General features: G+C 43.5%; 1 protein-coding gene across 1 annotated transcript in view; it reads right to left on the reverse strand.

Annotated features, from left to right (window-relative positions):
* Positions 1-23,670, reverse strand: part of LOC137320865 (xanthine dehydrogenase-like) — a 150,050-nt gene that overhangs the window by 33,764 nt on the left and 92,616 nt on the right. Inside the window, exons 15-20 of the mRNA XM_067982783.1 lie at positions 18,810-18,933; positions 13,767-13,996; positions 9,397-9,506; positions 8,236-8,340; positions 6,046-6,124; positions 4,379-4,493 (exon numbers count right to left, since the gene is read on the reverse strand). Of these exons, the coding sequence (XP_067838884.1) occupies positions 4,379-4,493; positions 6,046-6,124; positions 8,236-8,340; positions 9,397-9,506; positions 13,767-13,996; positions 18,810-18,933 (763 nt within the window). The remainder of the gene's footprint in view (positions 1-4,378; positions 4,494-6,045; positions 6,125-8,235; positions 8,341-9,396; positions 9,507-13,766; positions 13,997-18,809; positions 18,934-23,670) is intronic.

Genomic DNA, 23,670 nt, shown 5'->3' on the forward strand with positions numbered 1-23,670 from the left:
TTTTCTTCACGTGTCAATCCCTGGTTTAAAGGTCCAAATGAGGGCCGGCTGCAACTCACCTCCGTTTCCATGGCGTCTTTCAGAGGCCACGGGAGACATGTTCAGAAGCAGTTAAAATGGCTTGCATAGGTCAAACCACACAAAATTTATCATCTTTAAGTACCTCAACTGGCCCTTTAAATATCGTTCCACCTTCTTTAAGAGCCAGTGGGACTTCTGGGTTTCAGAAGCACGCACTCACATCCAGACGAGTCTGGATCAAACCTGGAAGTCGGTGTGTGGGAGCCGGGATGTGGTCCCGCACAGAAATCGGAGAATTCTCACTGCCCAACCGTCCCATTCTTTGGGGTTAAAATTTACCCCAAGGGGTCAGGTTGTGTATATGATAGGAGAAAGAAAAAGGTAATGACCACATCTTCAACTGCATTAAAAAAACTGACAACAGTATAACATTTCGTTAGTGCATTTAAAATTTAATTGATACCACAAAAAAACACATTTCTATATATGAATGCGTCAAAGCTTAAAATGATTGGAGCCAGTGAGGACTTTTCATGGTTGACTTAAATCTGAATTACAAATGTAGAGAAAAGAAGCTTGGTTAAATGTGTAGTTAAACAAGGGAATGCCCTGGTTTCAGTAGCTGGAATTGTCAATGTGCTCAATGCCAGTTGTACTAGGTGGCACTGTTGAATTCAATGAGGGCGATTGAAACCCTACCTACCCAGCCGGGGTGGGCAGTTAAAATCGGCCAGGTTACTTACCTGCCCTCGAGCAGTCTACATCCCAACGACTGCCTTTTGTTTTTAAACGCAGGCTTCTAGACAGGCAACAAAACTGCTTGCCCAAAGCTGGCAGGGTCTTTCTTTAAATATGCAGATCAGGGTCCAATGACATCATAGAGCTCCGATTGCAGTTTTAAGTCCGGGCTGAGTGGGGAAGCCAAATCAGAAGAGCAGCTCCCTGACTACATCATTCCAACCAATGCACAGCCATAGCGAGATCATTAATTAAAAAACAATGGGAAATACACGGTTTGCATCAAGGCACTCTGATCTCACGAGTGAACAACTGGGCCCGTTTTGTTCTTAGTTCCACTTTTATAGTTAGATGGTGATATGATACATGGTAGAAAATGAGCACACAATTTATTTACTTGAATTACTAGGTTAACAGCTTCTGAATAGACTTTACATCTATAGATCTGGATAAAATTAAAGATGAAGCTTTATCTTTCCCAGGTTTTCAGTAGAAATTCTAAATGTGGAAAGGGAGGGAAAAATCACAGTGCCAATCATACAGCACAGCTCCCAAATACAATCACACATGTGGACACAAACTGGTTACCTGACAGTTGTTGCGAACAAAACTAATCAGGTACTGATTGTTACAAATCCCACCACCATAAAATCCTAACACCACTGTCCTATATTCAACTTCTTGAGTAACCCTATGACTAGAAGCTGGTAGAATACTTGATGGTGGCATTAGCAGACGTTAATTAACAATCTCTTATGCACATACAGCTCTGCCAACAATCACTAAAATAGTTAGTAGCTGCTTATCGGAGTGAGTTTTGCTGAAAAAGATAAAATTCTCTATAGTATGCAATTTAAAAAGGAACATAACAGCAACTTGCCTTTATATAGCACCTTTAACGTAGTAAAATGTCCCAAGGCGCTTCACAGGAGCTATTTATCAAACAAAATTTGACACCGAGCCACATAGAGATATTAGGACAGGTGAACAAAAGATTAGTCAAAGAAGTAGGTTTTAAGAAGCGTCTTAAAGGAGGAGAGAGAGATAGAGAGGCAGAGGGGTTTAGGGAGGGAATTCCAGAGCTTAGGGCCTAGGCAGCTGAAGGCATGGCCACCAACGGTGGAATGATTAAAATTGGGGATGCGCAAGAGGCAAGAATTGGAGCAGCACATAGATCTTGGAGCGTTGTAGGGCTGGAGGAGGTTACAGAGACAGGGACCGGCGAGGCCATGGAGGGATTTGAAAACAAGGATGAGAATTTTAAAAATCAAGGCATTCCCGGAGAGGGAGCCAATGTAGGTCAGTGAGCACAGGGGTGATGGGTGAACGGGACTTGATGCAAGTTAGGATACAGGCAGCAGAGTTTAGAAGAATGAGAGGTGATCTTATTGATATATAAGATCCTGAGGAGACTAGAAGGGGTAGATGCTGAGATGTTTCCCCTTGTGGGAGAGACTAGAACTAGGGGCCACAGTTTAAAAATAAGGGGTTTCCCATTTAGGACGGAGATGAGGAGAATTTTTTTCTGAGGGTCATGAGTCTGTGGAACTTCCTTCCCCAGAGTGTGGTGGAGGCAGGGTAATTGAATATTGTTAAGGCTGAGTTAGATAGATTCCTGATTAACAAGGGAGTCAACGGTTATAGTAGGTAGACGGGAAAGTAGGGTTGAGGTCACAATCAGGGCAGCCATGATCTTATCAAATTGCAGAGCAGGCTCGAGGGTTCGAATGGGTTCTCCTGCTCTTAAATCGTATGTTCGTATGAGCTCAAGTTTATGGAGAGTGGAAGATGGGAGGCCAGCCAGGAGAGCATTGGAATAGTCCTGTGTGGAGGTTACAAAAGCATGGAAGGGAGTGTCAGCAGCAGATGAGCTGAGGCAGGGGTGGAGACGGGTGATGTTACGGAGGTGGAAGTTGACAGTCTTAGTGATGGAGCGGATATGTGGTCGGAAGCTCATCTCAGGGTCAAACAGGACGCTATGGTTGCGAAGGGTCTGGTTCAGCCTCAGACAGCGGCCAGGGAGAGGGATGTAGTCGGTGGCTAGGCAACAGAGTTTGCGGCGGGGAACAAAGACAGTGGCTTCGGTCTTCCCAATATTTAGTTGGAGGAAATTTTTGCTCATCCAGTGCTGGATGTCGGAAAAGCAGTGAGATAAATAAGACAGTGGAGGGGTCAAGAGAGGTGGCTGCGAGGTAGAGCTGGGTGTCAGCGTATATGTGGAATCTGACGTCATGTTTTCGGATGATGTTGCTGAGAGGCAGCATGTAGATGAGAAATAGGAGGGGGCCAAGGATAGATCCTTGGGGGATTCCAGGGGTATCTGTGCAGGAGCAGGAAAAGAAGCCATTGCAGGTGATTCTCTGGCTATGACTGGATGGATAAGAATGGAACCAAGCGAGCACACACCCACCCAGCTGGTCGAAGGAGGAGAGGCGTTGAAGGAGGATGGTGTGGTCAACCGTGTCAAAGGCTGCAGACAGGTCGAGAAGGATGAGGAGAGATAGTTTACCATGATCAGAGTCACATACGATGTCATTTGTGACTTTGATAAGGGCCGTTTTAGTACTATGGCAGGGGCGGAAATCTGATTGGGGGGATTCAAACATGGTGTTGCGGGAAAGATTTGGGAGGCGATAACACATTCGAGGACTTTGGGGAGGAAAGGGAGGTTGGAGATGGGACGGTAGTTTGCAAGGACAGAGGGGTGAAAGGTGGGTTTTTTGAGGAGGGATGTGATGATGGCAGGTTTGAAGGGGAGGGGGTCAGTACCTGAGCAGAGGGAACCGTTAACAATATCAGCTAACATGGGGGCCAGGAAGGGAAGTTGGGTGGACGGCGGTTTAGTGGGAATAGAGTCGAGGGAGAAGGAGGTGGGTCTCATGGTCAAGATGAGCTTGGAGAGGGCATGAGGGGAGATAGGAGAGAAACTAGAAAAAGATGCAAGTGCAGAGCTAGGGCAGGGGAGAACCTTAGGGGAAGTTTGGCTTGGTGGGCTAGTGGAAGAGAGGGAAGCAGCAGAGACAGCTAAACAGATGGTCTCAATCTTAGTGACAAAGTAGCCCTTGAGCTCCTCGCACTTGTTATTGGAGGTGAGGGTGGAGGAGTCAGGGGAGAGGGGTTTAAGAAGACCGTTTGTAGTGGAGAAGAGAAATCCAGGGTTATCTTTGCATTCCAGGATGATCCTGGAATAGTGCTTTATGTGGTCCAGCCAGATCTGGCAATGATCAGCTAAACCAGTCGTCTGTCATAGTCTGTTCAGGTCTGCATCCCTTGGATGTAAGGGAAAGGAGATGAGGGCCTTACCAGGGGCTAAAGACATAGTGCAAATTTCTTTCCTGTTGGATAATTTGTTAACTACCTTTAATACTTCAATAGTAAAGGCCAATTTTTGCCATGCAATAGCACAGTAGGTTTTATTCAATCATTAGTTATTCAAATTGTAACATTATTCAGCATTGTAGATGAACTAGATGACAGGTCTAGTAATTGGATTTGTTAACCAAAAAAAATTCCCATTTGTTTGCAGCTTAAAGTACTCATGGAAACAACAGTTGACATCATTTGAGGCTTCAAATGTTAATGATGTGTTGACACTGAACTCCTAAGTGAGATACTTTACCATTATCAGAAAACATGAAGCTTTCTCCAACCTCATTGTCATTTGGGCTGCTTCCATTGTCACAGTAGTAAGTAATGATAATACCATTTAGTGTACCATCCTCAGTAAAACCCACCTGTAACAAATCAAAACAATTGTCTTTTCAAAGTATCATTTGTTACGATAGATTTATATCTGTCTGACTGGACTACATGTCTACTCGGCAAAGGATGTGCAGTTGCGGACCTCAACAGTGCATCACTCCAACAAATGATTACATATTTAAGATCATTATATACAAATTTCATGCATGTGCAAATTGACTTGTCAATGACATACACTAGCAGCATTTATAAAAAGCTCTTCAGGAGCAATAGCTATTATATTTCATTGGCTTTTTTATAGAATATTATTGAGAAAACTAGGTGAAAATTCAAGGCTGATGATGGTGTAGAGCACCACCAATTGTAAATGATATAGAAATTACAACACAAAAGCAGGCTATTCAGCCCAGTCAGTCAATATTGGTATTCATCCTTTACACGAGCAGTGATCCTAATCCCATGTAAAAAAATAGGAGAGGAGACAAGATAACATGAACAGTTGTGGATAAGTAATGTTGAATGGATTTGAAAATCAGGGCGATTTTTGTTGCCTAATGCCCAGTTCATGCTGAAAAAGGGGACAGTAGGCAGACAAAAATTTTTTGGGAAAAAAAAACTACCGCCCACTGGCCGCCTGAGGTTTGCCTGACCCGATTTTCAAGCAGGTCTTGAAATGGGCAGCCAACGCTCCTGCCCAAAACAGGCAGGAGCCTTATTAAAATATTTCAACAAGTGGCTTGAGCGAATGCAGAAAATGTTAATAATGGTCCACAGGACTCGAGAGAAAATGGAGAGGAAGTTTTCTGGTATCAGGAGGAATGCAAATATGCAGATATTACTAGTATTGGGCCATAGCACACATGGCACAAACCCAAAAGTGTAAGCTGCAGCATGCTCGGGAAGATATCTTGCAAAGGACTAAGGGAGCAGCGTTTAAAGATAGGAGTGTCAAAAGAAAATAGAAAATTTAGACAGCTTTCGTTTTAGTAAGAGGGTTACAGAATTGTGGAACAAACTACCAGTGGGGTGGTACAACAGAAATCATGAGAGGTTTTAAAGAGTGATTGGATGAATTACTATTTGGAAATGGGACACAGGGCTACACGTTCAAAAATCATGACAAGGGAACTGATAGCTGGTTTGAAAGGATTGGATAGATGGACCAATGTTCTTCTCCTGTCCAACATATTACTATGTTATTATGTACTACTATGATCACTGCAGACTGTACTGTAGATATATGACAGCCAGATCACTAAAGACTGTATTGCTGTATTAGCTGTATGCAAAAACCCCATTACTGTGGACAATATTTGGTCAAATGGGGCTTTGCACCACAAATGTAAAGGAATAGCAGTATTGTGAATTTGCCTCAAGTATTTGATTGGTACAAACACTTATTTAAAAGTTAGGCAAGAATGTTTCCACATAATGCTTGATTTATCTCTGTGAAATGTAATCTTCATCACACTTCAATTGTTAAACACATACCCTTTTATCATATGTTTATATTCTGGTTCATTGCAAACCAGCAAAAGCTGGTATAAAGACAGAACGTGTGAGATTTTTGAACTTTTTTCTAACCTTGTATTTGAAAATATAGCCATGGCGTTTGCCGACTGCTTTCATGTTGGTGCTCAGGTCCATCAAGCATCGAACAGGTCTGCAGGGAACAATGTGGTCATGTACAAGAAAGCACAAAATGAGAAAAAAACTGTTTGATTAATGAACGATACATCTTCATCAGACCACAGGGATTCTATCCAACTGTGAACTCTACTCCACCCATTTGACCTCCTGCAAAAATGTTTGCATTTTGTTCTGCAAAGATAATCAAGGGAAACTTTGGGGAGATTTATCTATCTCCCCAGCTCCACAACCAGCCCTAGCTAGCTGTTTTGCATGGATGACAACTCCCTGACCACAGCAGCACAGGAACCATCACTTTCCATGGAATATTTGATTATTTCCTTTTCACGTTATCCTTAAAACCTCCACCTCCATTCCTAACTGGATATTTCCAGTTTAGTCAGAAATCCTTTCAATACTAGTTCAAATGAAAGCTGACTTGTCTTCTCCAATTAAGGCCAATCATCAACCAGGTTGCATTTTCCGGTGGGTTGTATTTGAGTAAAGCATAGTGCAACACATGTGCTCATGTACTTCGACTGACCAAAAATGGGTTCAATAGAGGGAAAATAAAATTGTACTACAATCTCATAGGAGGAATCAAGTAATGACAACTTGTATTTATGTAGAACTTTTGACAAAGAAGACATCACAAAGCACTTCACAAATGGAAACAAGCAAGGAAATAGATGCCGAACAGTGGAGGGCAAAATTAAGAGGGGTGACTGAAAGTTTGGTCAAAAAGATGGGTTTTAATATTTTTAAAAGGAGAACAAAAATGTGGTAAAGTGGAGGATGGAATTTCAGAGAATGGGACCAAAGCAGCTGAGCACTCTTCCACCAATGTTAGGGCAAAGGGAGGGGGGAAATCACATAACAATCAGCAGACCAAAGGGTGCGGGAGTGGGTATAAGACAGGAGGAGGCTGCCAAGATTGAATGGGCAAAGCCATGGAAGACTTTGAAGACAAAGACGAGGAGTTTAAATTTAATACGTTGGTGGTCAGGAAGCAAGTGTAGATTAACAAGGACAAGGGTGATAGGCAAGCAAACCTCAATGTAGGACAAAATACGGACAGCTGCATTTTCGACAAGCTGGAGTTTGTAGCGGGTGGAGTTTGAGAGGACAGAAAGGACAGCATTGGAATAATGCAGCCTAGAGATGACAAAGGCACAAATAAGTATTTCAGCGATGGAGGGGCTGAGGTAGGAGCACAGACACTGCAGGTTAAAATAGACTGTCTTGGTGATGGATACAATTATGTGGTTTGAAGCTCTGCTCAGGGTTGGATATCCCATGGTCTTGTAAATGAGGAAACTGCAGAGTGCCGATCAGGTATAGGTAGGGGAGCCAGAGGAGGTTGGGTGCACGGGGAGAGAGAAAAGGGAGCTAGCGGAAGAAGCAACCGCACAGATAGTCTCAATTTTAAAGACAAAGGAATCCACAATCTATTCGTGCTTATTGTCAGAGGAGAGAGTGGTGGGGAAAGCGGAATGAGAAGACACTAAGCTGTGCAGAAAAGGAACCTTGGGCAGCCCATGCCCTCCAGGTTGATCCTGGAGTAGTAAGCAATTTTGTCTAAAGACAATGAGGCATAGTTCTGAAAATATGATGCAACTCTAGCTTGTTCTGATCTAGCAGCTGTCCCTTAAGGCATAAGGGATAATTTGGCATAATACATCAGAGTTGAAAAAGACATCAGCTTGTGCTGTTACATAGTTGTGAAGTTTGTCATTATTGTCTCCCTGGTTGAGAAGAGTCTATCACACAATTGTCTCCCAGGGCAGGAGTGCTCCTCCAGGCCTCACAAGGAAAGTTTCGGGACTCTCCTGCCCTGGACTTGACACTTATAGTATAGTGAATAATCTGTGTCCTCTGGTTACCAGCTCTCCTGCCAATGAGAACAGTTTCTCCTTATTTATTCTATCAAAATCTCTCAATTTTGAACACTATTAAATCTTCCCTTAACCTTCTCTGCTCTAGGATGAACAATCCCAGCTTTTAATAGGATTAATTCATGTATGCACAAAAAGTAGGAATAAAGAGTATGTTACCTGTTCTTTCTGATAATGCTAGGTTTCTGTAAACTACAAAATGATGAAGAAGCCAACAGTACATTTTGTACAGTATTCAGCTGAATCCTACCTGCGAAACACTGTGGCCGCCACTGCTACAGCACAAGCTACTAAGTTGGCACGAGAAGCTTTACCTCCATAAGCTCCACCCAAACGCTTAGTTGTGATGTTAATGCTGCGAAAACAAAAGTATTTCCAAATGATTAAACCCTAGAATTATTTTTGGTTAATACTGGAGTAAAAGGCAACTGTTAAGGAGAATACAATGTTGTACATGAGCGATTAAAACTTCAAATGCTCGAAGTCTCAATTTTTTTTTTAAAGAAAAATGCTGCAAATACACAGCAGCAGTCCATTGACTCCGTAAAGACAAAAGACAGGTTAATGTTTCGGGTGTAGATCCTTTGACACAAACCAATTAACACAAAAGGTCAACTTGTCTTTTGTCTTCCCAACTGCTGACAGACCTGCTATGTATTTCCAACATTTCTATTTTTACTACAACACTGCATATTGTTGGTTTAGGTAACCATAGATCAGCAGCACTACTTTACTTTCTGTTACCCTGACAACGTCACCTTGTCACAAACTTCAGAACAGCGCCAACTCAAACTGCACATTTTCCATACTTTCTTGTCCAAGGTTGCTGATTATTGCCTAGGTTCAATTATCCCCACACCCTCTAGTCCTGCTCGACCCAATACTGCACTTGGTATTGATCTCCACGAGTGATCAACTAACGCATTAAATAATTCAAAAGCAACTATGGAATGAAGAAAAAGAAATCAAGACACAACATCCTCTTGGCTGCCATGGGCTTCAGGTGTTATGAAGTCTGTGATCTGTATTATCCAATACTCACAGCTGAAGTAATTGGGAAAGAAAATGAGAAAACAAATAAAAATGACAGCATAGTCATTTATTGATAGGTAAACATAGGTAACATACTCATTAGAAAGTCTATATTGTGATGAAAGCGTGTATTTAAGACGAAAGTAGCTTGTTAACTGTGGTTGCCATGTCACAGTCTCTTCATTTATTTTCTGCTAAGAAGTGTTTTTGTGAGATTAACATAATTTATGATGTGAAAGATTAAACATGTATGCCACACTTTACCCGGTGTTTATGCTAAAGCTTGACTTGTATGATTTCCAATATTACTGCTAATGTGAGCTGCAAAGTCATTGTAGTAAATTATTCACAATGTGCTAAGAAACAAAAATCTGCTTACTCCTTGACTTGTACTCCAATGGCACCGGCAATGGCCTGTTGGGTTAAGTTCAACCACTGGCTAGCTGCCTGGACATCCAAACCATCTTCAGTAGGCACACACCGACAAATCTATCAGAAAATAAATAGTGCATTAAAAATGTGATCCTTTAAGGAAATGATTTCTAATATACTCTCTGGAGTTATAGGGGGAAAAATTGGATAGGGCCTATTATTGGGTGGGAGTAGTGCAATTCGCTATTATCCCACGCCCAATGGCCCCTGCGCAGGCAGGACAAGACTTTCGTCAGACCTGAGGACTTACCTGCAAGCAGCATTCTGAATCAGCGTTGAACGAGGTTTCGATGCAATTCGCACTGTCCAGCAGCAGGTGGAGCCCCAATCTCTTAAAGGCAGGCTATCGCTCAAAAATCCCTTAAAGGTAGCTGGTAACTGTTATTTGCTGAAAATAACAGTCTGCTGTCTGCACGGAGATCAGGCACATGCAAAACATAGCTGCAGCTCCCGTCCCTATGTTTACAAACTGATGAGTTATGTTAAAATATTGAACGAAGGTTGCGCACTACTAAATCCCACATCCTCCAATCTTCATGCCAGACCTCACCAATCTGCTGATCTGAGTTGGTACCAGGCCTGTGAGAGTGCATGCACCAAGTTCTCTGCTGATGCACCAGAGGCCTTGGTGCAAGAGGTGGACAGAAGGAAGGACATCTTATATCTGCAGGGGTGGGGGGGGGGGGGGGGGGAAGAGAAGAGGCAAGAGGCCTCAAAAGGTAGTGGGAGGCAGGGGGGCCAAAGTCAATGCCAGGTGCACAGCATCAAGAACATGGATGCAGTGCAGAAAGAAGTTCAATGCTTTGACACGAGTGGTCAAGGTAAGTGAGGTCAACTGTCAAGTGGCATCTTCTACCAACTGCACCACTAGCTGCATCCACTGCTCCAAGCACTACACCCCTCATCACCCACCTACCAACAAACTCTTTCCATCAGTACTCAACTCTTCCAATCCGATGGTTCCTCTCATCCTTACACATTACCATTGTTGCAAGCTGCCCACCCACAACTCTCACGCCACACACACTGGCGGCTATTCAACCATAACAGGCGCATCACCCAGACACACATCCCACTTTCTTGCAGGAGAAGATGGCGCATATCAGGAGGCAGCACGTGGCAGTGGCATTTAGCTTCTCGAGCCTGATCCGCCATTCAATGAGATCATGGTGGACCTGTGACCTAACTCCATATACCCGCCTTAGCCCCATATCCCTTAATACCATTGGTTCACAGAAATCGATCAATCTCAGATTTAGAATTCACAATTGAGTTCGCATCAACTGCCGTTTGCAGAAGAGCGTTCCAAGCTTCTCCCATCCTTTGCATGTAGAAGCATTTCCTAACTTCACTCCTGTACGTCCTGGTTCTAAATGTTAGGCCATTTCCCCTAGTCCTAGTATTCAAGTCTAGGAGGCCTCTAAAACAGTTACAAATGTCTTGGCAACCAGAAGCAATAATCCAGCTACTAACCTGTAAATCCTGCATGGTCCCTTTAAATAGCGCTGGTGGGGGTCCTCCAGACACTCTAAGACACGTTCAGATGGTCAGGGTTAAGACTGTGCGTTGAGTTGAGCATTAAGTCCCAAAATGGTGTCTATCACTTTAAACCAGCGTTGCACACTGATTATATCCATTTTCTCCCTGCTTTACATACTTCCGGCGTTCAGTATTTGTGCATGCGCTAACTCCTATACCAAGATGGCATTCGGCACAAGTCACGCTGGAAACGTGCGTGAGCAGCCAAGACGCCATCTTGGATGTTGGAGAGGCCGTATCGTGCCGAAACAACGGGCGCTACACAGCCCTATTTAGCGCCCATGCAGTCTTAATTTAAGCCATGGCTAATCAATGTTAAATCTCCTGAATAATCCACTTAAATGTTTCACAAGGAATGCAGTGACCCTTGAGAGTACAGTATACAGTTCTATGTGTTTCATTCTAATTTAAATGTTTTTTAAAAAAATCAATTTTATAGATGCTTTATGGCACAAATGTAACTTATTTTGAAAACCACCGGGGAAATGTAATATTCAAATGGTTAGTGACCCTGGAAACGAAAACACTCCCAATCTGGTCACAGATCAGCAACTTGGCAAGAAATTATAAAAGACTGATTCATTAAAAAAAATTAGAATCCCTGGCGTAAACACAGTACTTGGTGTCCTTTCAATCATTCGGTTTTATTTCCACAGATATCCTATAAAGTATTTCAGATGTCCATCAGTACAATAGATTACAGCAGAGCTTGGATTTTCTGTTGCCAGTCGACTGTTATTGCAGTGTAAATTGGCTAGTGGAAAATGGACAGGGATTCCAACCCAACTGAACTCCACTCAGTTTATGCCTCAACAAGGTTTATAGAGAGTGGGCCAGAGTTGATCGAGGTGCCCGTCTCAAACTACTACCTTATTCTGGGAACAACTGTGTCTCGATGACAAAATGTCAGAATATATTAAAAATTACCTATGATATTGCTTAATTATTTGTACTTTGTTCGTTCTCCAAATCAATTTTAAAAAAAATTTCCTCTTTCTTTAATGTTTGCTTGGAATTCAGTTTACTTTAATATTCAATGTAATTATGCTTCATTTGTGATTCCTTCTGTTGGTTTATTTAGACATGCAAAATTGCACTTAACTTTACATTTAGCATGTACATTTACTTTTAAATAATGTACTTAACGAATAACAGCATAAACTGCGATTAAATCTCTTAACTTTTTAAAATTAAAACCAATCAATATCCTACTATTTTTTAAAAAGGGAGGAGATAGAGCGGTGAAACCCAGAGCTGAAGCAGAGTCCGAGGACAAAGTAGGACCAGAGCTTCAGCAAAGTAACCTAGTCACCTGTGCTGGAGATTTCCCCGGAGCTTCTCCTGATCGACTGCCGTAACTTTGGTAGAAACCTCGTTTAGGTGATTATCTGAGGTTTCCGTTGATCTTAAATCGGGAGAATGCCCGAGAAAATTCCCGGCGCTGTTGTACAGGGTAGGAGAATATCTGAACGGAGCGTGGTGGGATCAGGCCTTATATGGGAAGAGAGAATGGATTGGTCATGGCCTACAACTCAGGGCAGCAGGCTTCAGAACGGGAGGCAAACAGGTCAGCTAGGAAGGAGCGTCAAAATTTCCCCCTCACGACGGACCAGATAGGGAAGTCCACACTAAGCTCATTCTTTTTGTCTTTGTCAGAGAACAATTGGCAACAGCAATTTCAAATTCAAACTAAGGCATCCATGGAGTTGGCGAGATTCAATACAAAGTAATGCTGTACGCAGACAAAATTATTTTACTACTATATATTGTACGTGACCAATCCAACTTCCTTGCTATGTCATCTTCCAAGTTATCAAGGACTTTGGCCATATTTCAGGAAACTTAATTATAGTTGTGTCAACTTGGCACTCTCACCTTTGAGTCAGAAGATTGTGGGTTCAAGCCCCAATGCAGGACATGAGCATGTAATCTAGGTTGACACTTCAGTGCAGTACTGAGCAATACTAAGTGACCACTGCATTGTCAGAGGTACTGTCTTTTGGATGAGACATTAAATGGAGGCCCGGTGTGCCTGTTAAGGTGGACATAAAAGTTCCTATGGTACAATTCAAGAAAGACCAGGGACGTTTTCTCGGTGTCCTGGCCAACATTTATCCCTCAGCTAACACCTAAACAGATCAGCTGGTAATCTATCTCATTGCTGATGTGGAACTTTGCTGTGTTCAAACAGCTGCTGTGTTTACCTACATAAAGATCAAGGCTATAAAGTCTTGTCCTTTCGGCAATTAATGGATTTACCGCACCTCACTCAACAGGATATGCTCAGGTTCATCCAAATCAAACGGAGGAGCCAGCAAACGTCTGTCCCCCAATGCTGCTCATTCTCAACTCCTAAGCCATTCCAATGCTTCTTTATGGTATATCTCGTGGAACTTCCCATAATTTTTTTTAAAGAAATGGTTGATTAAACCAGCTTCCACATCTATCACTTATCCCACTTCTGCATGAACAGTGGTGTGTAGGCCTTTACTCTCTGGGGTGAGAACCTGCTCCTTGCATAGCCCATCACCAGTGCCTTTCGTGGATCAACCAGGAATCCAGTGCTGAATCCCATGAGGTCCACTGCCAAGGCTTGGAGTCAGGGCTTAGAGGAAGCGAGCGAGAAGGTTGGGCCTGGAATTCATGGGCTTTTTACCATAACTTCAATCCTAAAATAGGGATGAACTTTATTAACAAAATTGTATACTGTGTGCTTCTTAATGTCATAAAAAATGCAATGAATGTCATTTCTATCCATTAAATTTAAAGGAGCGTTACCTGTGTTTCCATGTGGAAATGGTACTGTTCACCTGCTCTAATTTCACCTTCAACCTTGCAAGAAGATTTTGAAATAGCATCGACAGGATCTCCGACAAGTAACCCCTTTCCTGGTGATGGGTAGAAGGATTTCTTCTCAATAGCTTCATCAAGGGTTGTTATTGGTGGTTTTTGATCTTGGTAGGTGACCTTCACTGCTTCTACCATTTGGACAGCATGATGCTGTGAATCTTAGTATGAAAATGGGTATGGTTAACTCCCATGTGATTAGGCAGCGGTTGCAACAGTACTTAAGATCAAAATTTTTTGTACCTGTTATTAAAAATTCTAGAACTTTTAACTCATAACTTCAGCAGCAATGTTAGATCAACTAATGTAGATATGGTTTTCCTCATTTGTTGAAAGAAACACAACCTCTAATTACAATTAGGAATTGCCATCATCCATGGGAGGTTTGAAAAAAATCACATAGTGATACTATTTATCACTTGAAAAATTCACACTACTGTGCTGACATTTTGGTGAGATGATCATTCAACAACAACACACATTGATATTGCACCTTTAAAACAATGAATTCTCAGAGTGAAGAAACTGATGCCAAGCAGTAGGTGAATGAGGCGAAGTGACTGATGGCATGGTCAAAAAGACTGTTTTTGAGGGAGCTTTTGAAGTTGGGGGACAGAAGTAGCAAGATGGAGAAGCTTAGGGTGAGAGTTCCAGAGAGAAAGGCCAAGATAACTAAAGACCCTTTCCCAAATTCATTGGACAGGGGTCGTTCTTCTAAAAATCACCATTAGTTATTTGAATTTTGAAGCAAGATGAAAGCTAGCTAAGACTGCACAAGCCCATGGACCCAAAAATGGTTCCAATATGAGCTTATTTAGAATTAAGTTTGAATTCTAAGGACTCAATTGGCAAACGAATGGCGTGACCTTTCAAGTGCTTTTCGTGATTCTGCATACCACAGAATGCTATGCAATAGGATTTTCTACAAACTGTGGGTGGAAAGTTTTAGACACTATGAGGTAAATTTCCTTCTGCTTGCTAATTTTGGTGAAAAGCAGAAACAAGTGTAAAGCGGAGAATTCTATTTTATCTACCTAATTTTCACTAAAATTTGGAGAGGAAAATATGCCCTTTAAGAGTTCAGTCAAAGTTCCTGACTTAGCAGTGTTTGTAAATACAAGATAGGTAGAATACAGCATCCCAGCAGGTTATAGTTGTAGTCTCAGCATAGAAGACAAACTTAATCCATAGGTCACAGTAGCCCTCCATCCATATTAGTAGATTCCATCTGTAAGGGATCCAGCAGAGCCATCAATGCTCAGAAACAGAGGGTGCAAACCTAGGTGCTCCTCAGCCAGAATCTCTGATTTCCTCTGCTCTAGTGTTGTAAATGATCCTGGGAAGGAGAGGACATGGCAGGTAGACCTAGAGGATTTTTAATTCCAAGGAATCAAACAAGCAATTGAGACCTCTTGCCTGATTGCCCTGCTGTCACCCTTCAACATAACTCTCATTCTGGTAGGTATCTCTGGGCTTTTAGCACACCACGACAAGCCACAGATTTAGAACTCTAACCTTTACAATTACTGATGGCCAATAAAGAAAATTGGCAGATGACTGCAAAGTGTAGACTATTAAAACCTTACTTTGCCAAAAAAAGTCTTCACCAGCAAAAGGGAGATCAATAATCAAGAATGTTCAATAACTACACCCTTTAAATTACTTATTCCACCCTGTGAATCAATTACTGCCATGACTTGATGAAAAACTTCTAATATCTTTCCTTAAATGTGCCTCACAACAAATCAAATTGTTTTGAGTTAGTGATTTTTCTCCCTGCCATAATTAGATAACATTTCTTGCAGCATCTACAGAGTAAGGGGAGGGTTTTTTTTGGTCCAGGTGGGAGGGTAATTGTGGCCTGATGTGTTACTTATTCCAGGTCCTTTATGATGAACAGCATGAAACCTTTAGGAAATGACGTGTGCTGATGATAGCTTAACAATCATAAGCATTCCATAATCAGCAGATTCTCAATTCACAGCTCTAAAATTACCAGTAATAATGTCTTCAGACCCATCCTTAACATGATTATACCTCTGAGCATATTAGAATACAAGTGTTGACCAGAAGCAGCAAGAAAGCCTGATGGATACACTAATTCCTGTGCTAAATGGCCTCTCTCTTATTTGTCTGTTGTCTTGTGTGTTGCCGTTTCCCTGCCTCTCCTCTTCTGCTTCTATCGTTTTCTTTCTCTTCTCCTTCTCTCCCTAACTTCATTCTGCTTCTCTCCCTGTCTTTTTCTTCTTTCCTTTCATGTGAGAGGTACGGCGTGGTGCATTGAGCAAAGGAATCACCAGTGTCCTTGGGCTGCGTTTGGGGTGCAGGAAAAATATGGCCCTCAGCAGCTCCATTCCCATCTCCTCCCCCTACATTCATGCATCCCCCCAAATCCTCTCTCCCATTCTGTCCCCTAACCCTTCGCACCGAGAGCTAATGAGATACATTCAAGAATCCTGAGGGAAACAGGAGAAAAATAATTGAAGCCATTGAAATTATATTTAAGGGTTCTATTGAGAGTGGGTGTGTGCTGGAAGATTGGAGAATGGCTATTGTTACAGCCATTTTCAAAAAGGAATCAAAGCTAATCTTGGTAATTACAGGCTACTTAGTTTAACATCTGTTGTCGGGAAAATTTTGGAATCTTTAATTAAAGAAAAATTACTAAATATCTAGATGAAAAGAAAATAATTAGAAACAGCCTTCATGGATTTCAAAAAGGAAGACTGTGTTTGCAAACCTGTTAAGAGTTCTTTGAGGAGGTAACAGGTGTGGTGGATGGGGAATTGCTGTGTTTGTTATTAGAACACTGGTATTAATATCCTGCCAAGTGGAGAGTACTTCATCGCTCTCTAACAATGGACAAGAAAAGGTGAATTCATTCACTCAGTAACATTTACAGATCCTGATGGCAGACTGGTAGAGTAAATGCTAATATAAATCTAATTGGTTGATGTAAGACTGTTCGGGGAACCAATGGTAAATAAATGTGACGGACAGAGAGCAGTTTGAGAAAACAAAAACTGTTCCAAAGAGCCACCCGATGGCTAAAGCAGGAAACTGCAGCAGTTAGAGATTATCACAGATTGTCAAAGATTGTCACTTAGTATTCGAAAGTCTTATTAGGTCAGTGTTACCTAAAGGCATCACTGGAAAAGGGTTACATAGGACCTTTCAATGGATCGTGACAGGACACATTAGCCTAGAAATTCGATCGCGCTGCACCCATTTTACAGGCTTCTTTGCGACCACAGGCAGCAGATCATGCAGGTCTGTCACTGGTTTCCTTACAGCAGTCATGCTTCATTCATCCTGCGTCACTCCTCTGTGCCGCCTTTATTCCAACCAAACCATCAGGTCACAGTCTGGCTACGGGACAACAAGGGGTATGCCCTACATGCACAGCTCATGACTCCAGTCAGGAACCCGAGCACAGTCGCAAAGGTTGCCTACAACGAGAGCTCTGCCGCCACCAGAAACATCGACGACCGTCTACATGCTCAAGCAGCGCTTCCGCTGCCCGGACCGTTAGGGAGGAGCTTTGCAGCACAGCCCTGACTGTGTTTCCAGATTTGTGGCGTGTGCTGCAAGACTTCGCGATAATGAGGGAACAGCCCTCAACACCACCCAGGCAGCAAGTGCAGAAGGAGGTGAAGGAGGCAGTGGAGCAGGAGGAGGAAGAGGTGTAGCACTGCCCACCAGTGTCCCTAGCTGCTGGAACTGAGAGCAGCTAATCCAAGATCGCTTCACGTGAACCATCCCTTTCATCCCCAATACAGCAACTGTCCCACAATCCTTATCACTACCCTCCTTACTTCTACCATCCGACTGATTTGCTTCAATCCAGCCTTATGGGTCTTGCCCTCACTTCACAACAAATATTAGCACCAACACCAAATTTAGAAAAAAAAATTCATCCAACAACTCAATTCCATTGGTGTATAATATTTAACAGGAATAATTAAGAATCACCCATGTGCAAGCCTTCTGTGCTTGTTTATCTATCTTGGTGCTCCTATAAGGTGTATCCACAGTGGTTACAGCTTGGGAGGTAGAAGGGTGCTGAACTTCCATTGAGGACACTTCAGATGGCTGTGGTGGCCGACCTCGAGCAGCTCTGGGCCTTGAGAGCCCGGCTACGGACGAGGCCGGGGCAGTCTGGCCCAACTGTTGAGTTCATGGAGCTGGCCACTCGTTCACAGTTAGACAGAATGGTCTCTATGCTCTGCGCAAAACTCAGACACAAATTGGAGCTGAACTTCTCCATGGTCGGAGCCATTATGCGCAAGCTTGCCGGCAGGTTGCCCAGGGCACCTAGCATTTCCTAGTGTATGTCCATCAGCCTTCTTCAAAGGCTTGAAGTCAGCATCTGAATCCTCTGTAGCAGAGCTCATATGTGATCTTGCCCTCTGGTGAACTGGCACCGGTGGCATCCAATCCCCCTGCGATGGCTACTGTGTACTTGTAGCCAGTGATTCACCACGTGAAGACCACTCCTCTAACCTGCAACCATGGCCGGAGAGCTAAGCTCCTGGTACTGACCTCCTCAGCAACCTCATTCCACTGGCGGTGGAGGCCTGGAGAGCTTTCTGCTCCCTGATTTTGGGGGGGGGAGGGGGAGGCAAGGATCTCCCTCCTCCTGTCAACACTCTGGACCGGGGCCTCCAATGCTGCATCTGAGAAACTAGCTGCCTTCCAAGTATCTCCTACAGCTATTTTAGACCTTACATAGCATCTCCCTGCTGCCGACAGCCAGAGAGCACCTCCTCTTTAACAGCTGCTGGCTGTCTTTAAGTGGCGTGAGTCGAGTCCGATTTCCTGCCTCCCAAAACAGAAACGCAGACAATAAACAGCGCTGGCTGCACACCTGACTCATGATAATGAGCTGGCAGCACCAATTTCAAGCAGTCCCATAGATTTCTAGGCCACTGAATTTAATAAAGTATAGATAGTGCAGATGTACTTTTATTTTACCTGCAACACACAGTGCGATCGGCTGCCCAGCATATAGAAGAGGACCACTGCTGAAAATCTCTTCAACCTCATTGGGTGGAGGCATAAATGTGTTGGATCCAGGGATGTCCTTTGCTTTCAGCACCTATAATGTGAAAGAGAAGAAATTAATTAATTCAAAGATTCACATATACGTTTTTGGGTGAATTTTTTAAAATTTGTTCATGGGATGTGGGCGTCGCTGGCAAGGCCAGCATTTATTGCCCATCCCTAATTGCCCTTGAGAAGGTGGTGGTGAGCCGCCTTCTTGAACCGCTGCAGTCCGTGTGGTGAAGGTTCTCCCACAGTGCTGTTAGGAAGGGAGTTCCAGGATTTTGACCCAGCGACGATGAAGGAACAGCGATATATTTCAAAGTCGGGATGGTGTGTGACTTGGAGGGGACCGTGCAGGTGGTGTTGCTCCCATGTACCTGCTGCCTTTGTCCTTATAGGTGGTAGAGGTCGCGGATTTGGGAAGTGCTGTCGAAGAAGCCTTGGCGAGTTGTGCAGTGCATCCTGTGGATGGTACACAATGCAGCCACTGTGCGCCAGTGGTGAAGGGAGTGAATGTTTAGGGTGGTGGATGGGGTGCCAATCAAGCAGACTGCTTTGTCCTGGACGGTGTCGAGCTTCTTGAGTGTTGTTGGAGCTGCACCCATCCAGGCAAGTGGAGGGTATTCCATCACATTCCTGACCTGTGCCTTGTAGATGGTGGAAAGGCTTTGGGGAGTCAGGTGGTGAGTCACTCGCCACAGAATACCCAGCCTCTAACCTGCTCTTGTAGCCACAGTATTTATATGGCTGGTCCAGTTAAGTTTCTGGTCAATGGTGACCCCCAGGATGTTGATGGTGGGGGATTCGGTGATGGTAATGCTGTTGAATGCCGTTTTGCTAATGAAGGTAATGCCAGTCGTCAGGCTAGGGTGTGTGGCCCAACTAAGAGTTCTATATACAAATGCATGGAGTACAAGGAATAAATTAAATGAACTACAGGTTCAAATTCAAATTGGAGGGTATGACATGATAGCTATTACTGAGACATGGCTGCAGGATGGTCAGGATTGGGAACTAAATATACCGGGTTATAAGGTCTACAGGAGAGATAGGGAAAATGGAAGAGGGGGAGGAGTAGCCTTAGTGATTAGAGATTAAATCAATTCAATGATAAAGGAGACTATAACGAGAAGTAAGCAGCCAACAGAGACCTTATGGGTTGAATTGAGAAATAGGAAAGGATCTAAGACTATAGTGGGAATTGTGTATAGGACCCCTGGCAGCAGCTCTGAAGTGCTAGATTGTATAAATGCAGAGATTAGATAAGCGTGTAACAAAGGCATAGTGGTCTTAATGGGGGACTTTAACCTTCACATTGATTGGGAAAAGCAGACTAGCAACTGTCAGAAAGGTAGTGAATTTCGTGAGTGTTCGGGATAGTTTTCTACAGCAGTATGATGGGAGTGTACTATAGGCCCCCAAACAGTCAGGGGGAGATAGAGGAACAGATATGTAGGCAAATCTCAGAAAATTGTGCAAATAATAGGGTAATAATAGTGGGGGATTTCAACTTCCCCAATATTAACTGGGATACTCAGAGTGTAAAAGGCTTAGAGGGTACAAAATTCTTAACATGCATCCAGGAGAGCTTTTTGAGCCAGCATGTAGAAAGTCCTACAAGAGAGGGGGCGGTACTGGACCTAATTCTAGGGAATGTGGCCGGCCAAGTGGAAGAAGTGCTAGTAGGTGAGCACTTTGGTGACAGTGACCATAATTCGGTAAGATTTAAGGTGGTCATGGAAAAGGATAGGGAGGGGCCGGAAATAGAGGTTCTAAATTGGGGGAAGGCCGATTTTAATAGGATAAGGCAGGATCTGGCCAAAATGGACTGGGATCAGCTGCTTGTAGGAAAATCCGCATCGGAGCAATGGGAGTCTTTCAGAAGGGAGATTGAGACCATAAAATGGCAACATGTTCCCGTAAAGGTCAAGGGTGGTTCCAAGAACTCCAGGGAACCTTGGATGTCAGGGGATATACGAGAATGGATTAGGAAAAAAAGGAGGGCTTTTGGCAGATACAAAAGGCTAAAGACGGAGGAAGCCCTAGAGGAGTACAAAAAGTGCAGGGGGATACTTAAAAAATAAATTAGGAGATCAAGGAGGGGCCATGAAATAACACTGGCGAGCAAAATAAAGGAAAATCCTAAGATGTTGTATAAGTATATAAAGGGTAAGAGGATGACTAGGGAAAAAATAGGGCCCCATTAGGGACAAAAATGGCAATCTGTGTGTGGAGCCAGCAGATGTAGGAGGGGTTCTAAATGAATTTTTTGCATCTGTTTTCACTATGGAGAAGGACGACGTAGACATAGAAATACGACAGGGGGACTGTGATATACTCGAACATATTAACATCGAGCGGGAGGAGGTATTGGCGGTTTTAGCAGGCCTAAAAATGGATAAATCCCCAGGCCCGGACGAAATGTATCCCAGGCTACTGTGTGAGGCAAAGGAGGAGATTGCGGGGGCTCTAACACAGATATTCAGAACCTCTCTGGCCACAGGGGATGTGCCAGAGGACTGGAGAACCGCTAATGTAGTACCATTATTCAAGAAGGGGAGTAGGGAAAAACCGGGGAACTACAGGCCAGTGAGCCTAACATCAGTGGTAGGAAAATTATTGGAAAAAATTCTGAAGGACAAAATTAGTCTCCACTTGGAGAAGCAAGGATTAATCAGGGATAGTCAACATGGCTTTGTCAAGGGAAGATCATGTCTGACTAATTTGATTGAATTTTTTGAGGGGGTGACTAGGCGTGTGGATGAGGGTAATGCAGTGGATGTGGTATACATGGATTTCAGTAAGGCCTTCGATAAAGTCCCCCACAGGAGACTGGTCAAGAAGGTACGAGCCCATGGAATCCAGGGTGCCTTGGCACTTTGGATACAAAACTGGCTTAGTGGCAGAAGGCAGAGGGTGATGGTCGAAGGTTGTTTGTGACTGGCAGCCTGTGGCCAGTGGGGTACCACAGGGATCGGTGCTGGGTCCCTTGCTGTTTGTGGTCTACATTAATGACTTGGATATGAATGTAAAAGGTATGATCAGTAAGTTCGCTGATGATACAAAAATTGGTAGGGTGGTAAATAGCGAGGAGGATAGCCTCAGTCTGCAGGACGATATAGATGGGTTGGTCAGATGGGCGGAACAGTGGCAAATGGAATTTAACCCGGAAAAGTGCGAGGTGATGCACTTTGGAGGGACTAACAAGGCAAGGGAATACACAATGAATGGGAGGACCCTAGGCAAGACAGAGGGTCAGAGGGATCTTGGTGTGCAAGTTCACAGATCCCTGAAGGCGGCGGAACAGGTAGATAAGGTGGTAAAGAAGGCATATGGGATACTTGCCTTTATTAGCCGAGGCATAGAATATAAGGGCAAGGAGGTTATGATGGAGCTGTATAAAACACTGGTTAGGCCACAGCTGGAGTACTGTGTGCAGTTCTGGTCGCCACACTACAGGAAGGATGTGATCGCTTTGGAGAGGGTGCAGAGGAGATTCACCAGGATGTTACCAGGGCTGGAGCGCTTCAGCTATGAAGAGAGACTGGGAAGATTGGGTTTGTTTTCCTTGGAGCAGAGGAGGCTGAGGGGGGACATGATTGAGGTGTACAAAATTATGAGGGGCACAGATAGGATAGATACTAAGGAGCTTTTTCCCTTAGTTGAGGGTTCTATAACAAGGGGACATAGATTCAAGGTAAAAGGCGGGAGGTTTAGAGGGGATTTGAGAAAGAACTTTTTCACCCAGAGGGTGGTTGGAGTCTGGAACTCACTGCCTGAAAGGGTTGTGGAGGCAGGAACCCTCACAACATTCAAGAAGCATTTGGATGAGCACTTGAAATGCCATAGCATACAAGGCTACGGACCAAATGCTGGAATATGGGATTAGATTAGACAGGGCTTGATGGCCGGCGCGGACACGATGGGCCGAAGGGCCTCTATCCGTGCTGTATAACTCTATGACTCTATGTCCTGGAGGCAACAAGGGGGCAAGCCATACTAGATTTAGTAATGAGTAATGAACCAGATTTAACTAACAGCTTAACTGTGCGTGAACATCTATCCAATAGTGATCATAACATGATCGAGTTCAATGTAGTGTTTGAAAGGGAAAAAAGTGAATCAGCTGCTAAGATTCTAGACTTGGGTAAGGCCGACTTCAATGGGATGAGACAGAGACTGTCCACAGTAAACTGGGCAAATCTGTTAATGGGTAAAACGACTGATGATCAGTGGGAAATGTTTAAAGAAACATTTAACGAGATACAGAACCGGTTTATACCCCTGAGGGGCAAGAACTCTACTTGCCAAAAAAAACCAGCCATGGACAACTAAAGAGGTAAGGGACAGTATAAGACATAAGGAAAGGGCATACAAAAAGGCAAAAAATGGCACAGATCCTGGCGAATGGGAAAGATACAAAGATCAACAAAGGGTCACAAAACAGATAGTAAGAGCTACAAAAAGAGAGTATGAAAAGAAACTTGCAAGGGATATCAAAACCAATACGAAGAACTTTTATTAGGAAAAAAGAGAGTGGTCAGGAGCAGTGTTGGCCCCTTAAAAACTGAAAGTGGGGATATTGTCACTGACAATGGGGAAATGGCAGACATGTTGAACGATTACTTTGCGTCAGTATTTACAGTCGAAAAAGAGGATAGCATGCCGGAAATTCCAAGAAAACTAATATTGTATTGGGGACAGGGACTCTATCAAATTAACCTAAGTAATGCAACAGTAATGAAGAAAATAATAGCACAAAAGAGTGACAAATCCCCAGGACCAGATG

This window comes from Heptranchias perlo, chromosome 4 (genome assembly GCF_035084215.1).
Source record: "Heptranchias perlo isolate sHepPer1 chromosome 4, sHepPer1.hap1, whole genome shotgun sequence".
Lineage (NCBI taxonomy): Eukaryota > Metazoa > Chordata > Chondrichthyes > Hexanchiformes > Hexanchidae > Heptranchias > Heptranchias perlo.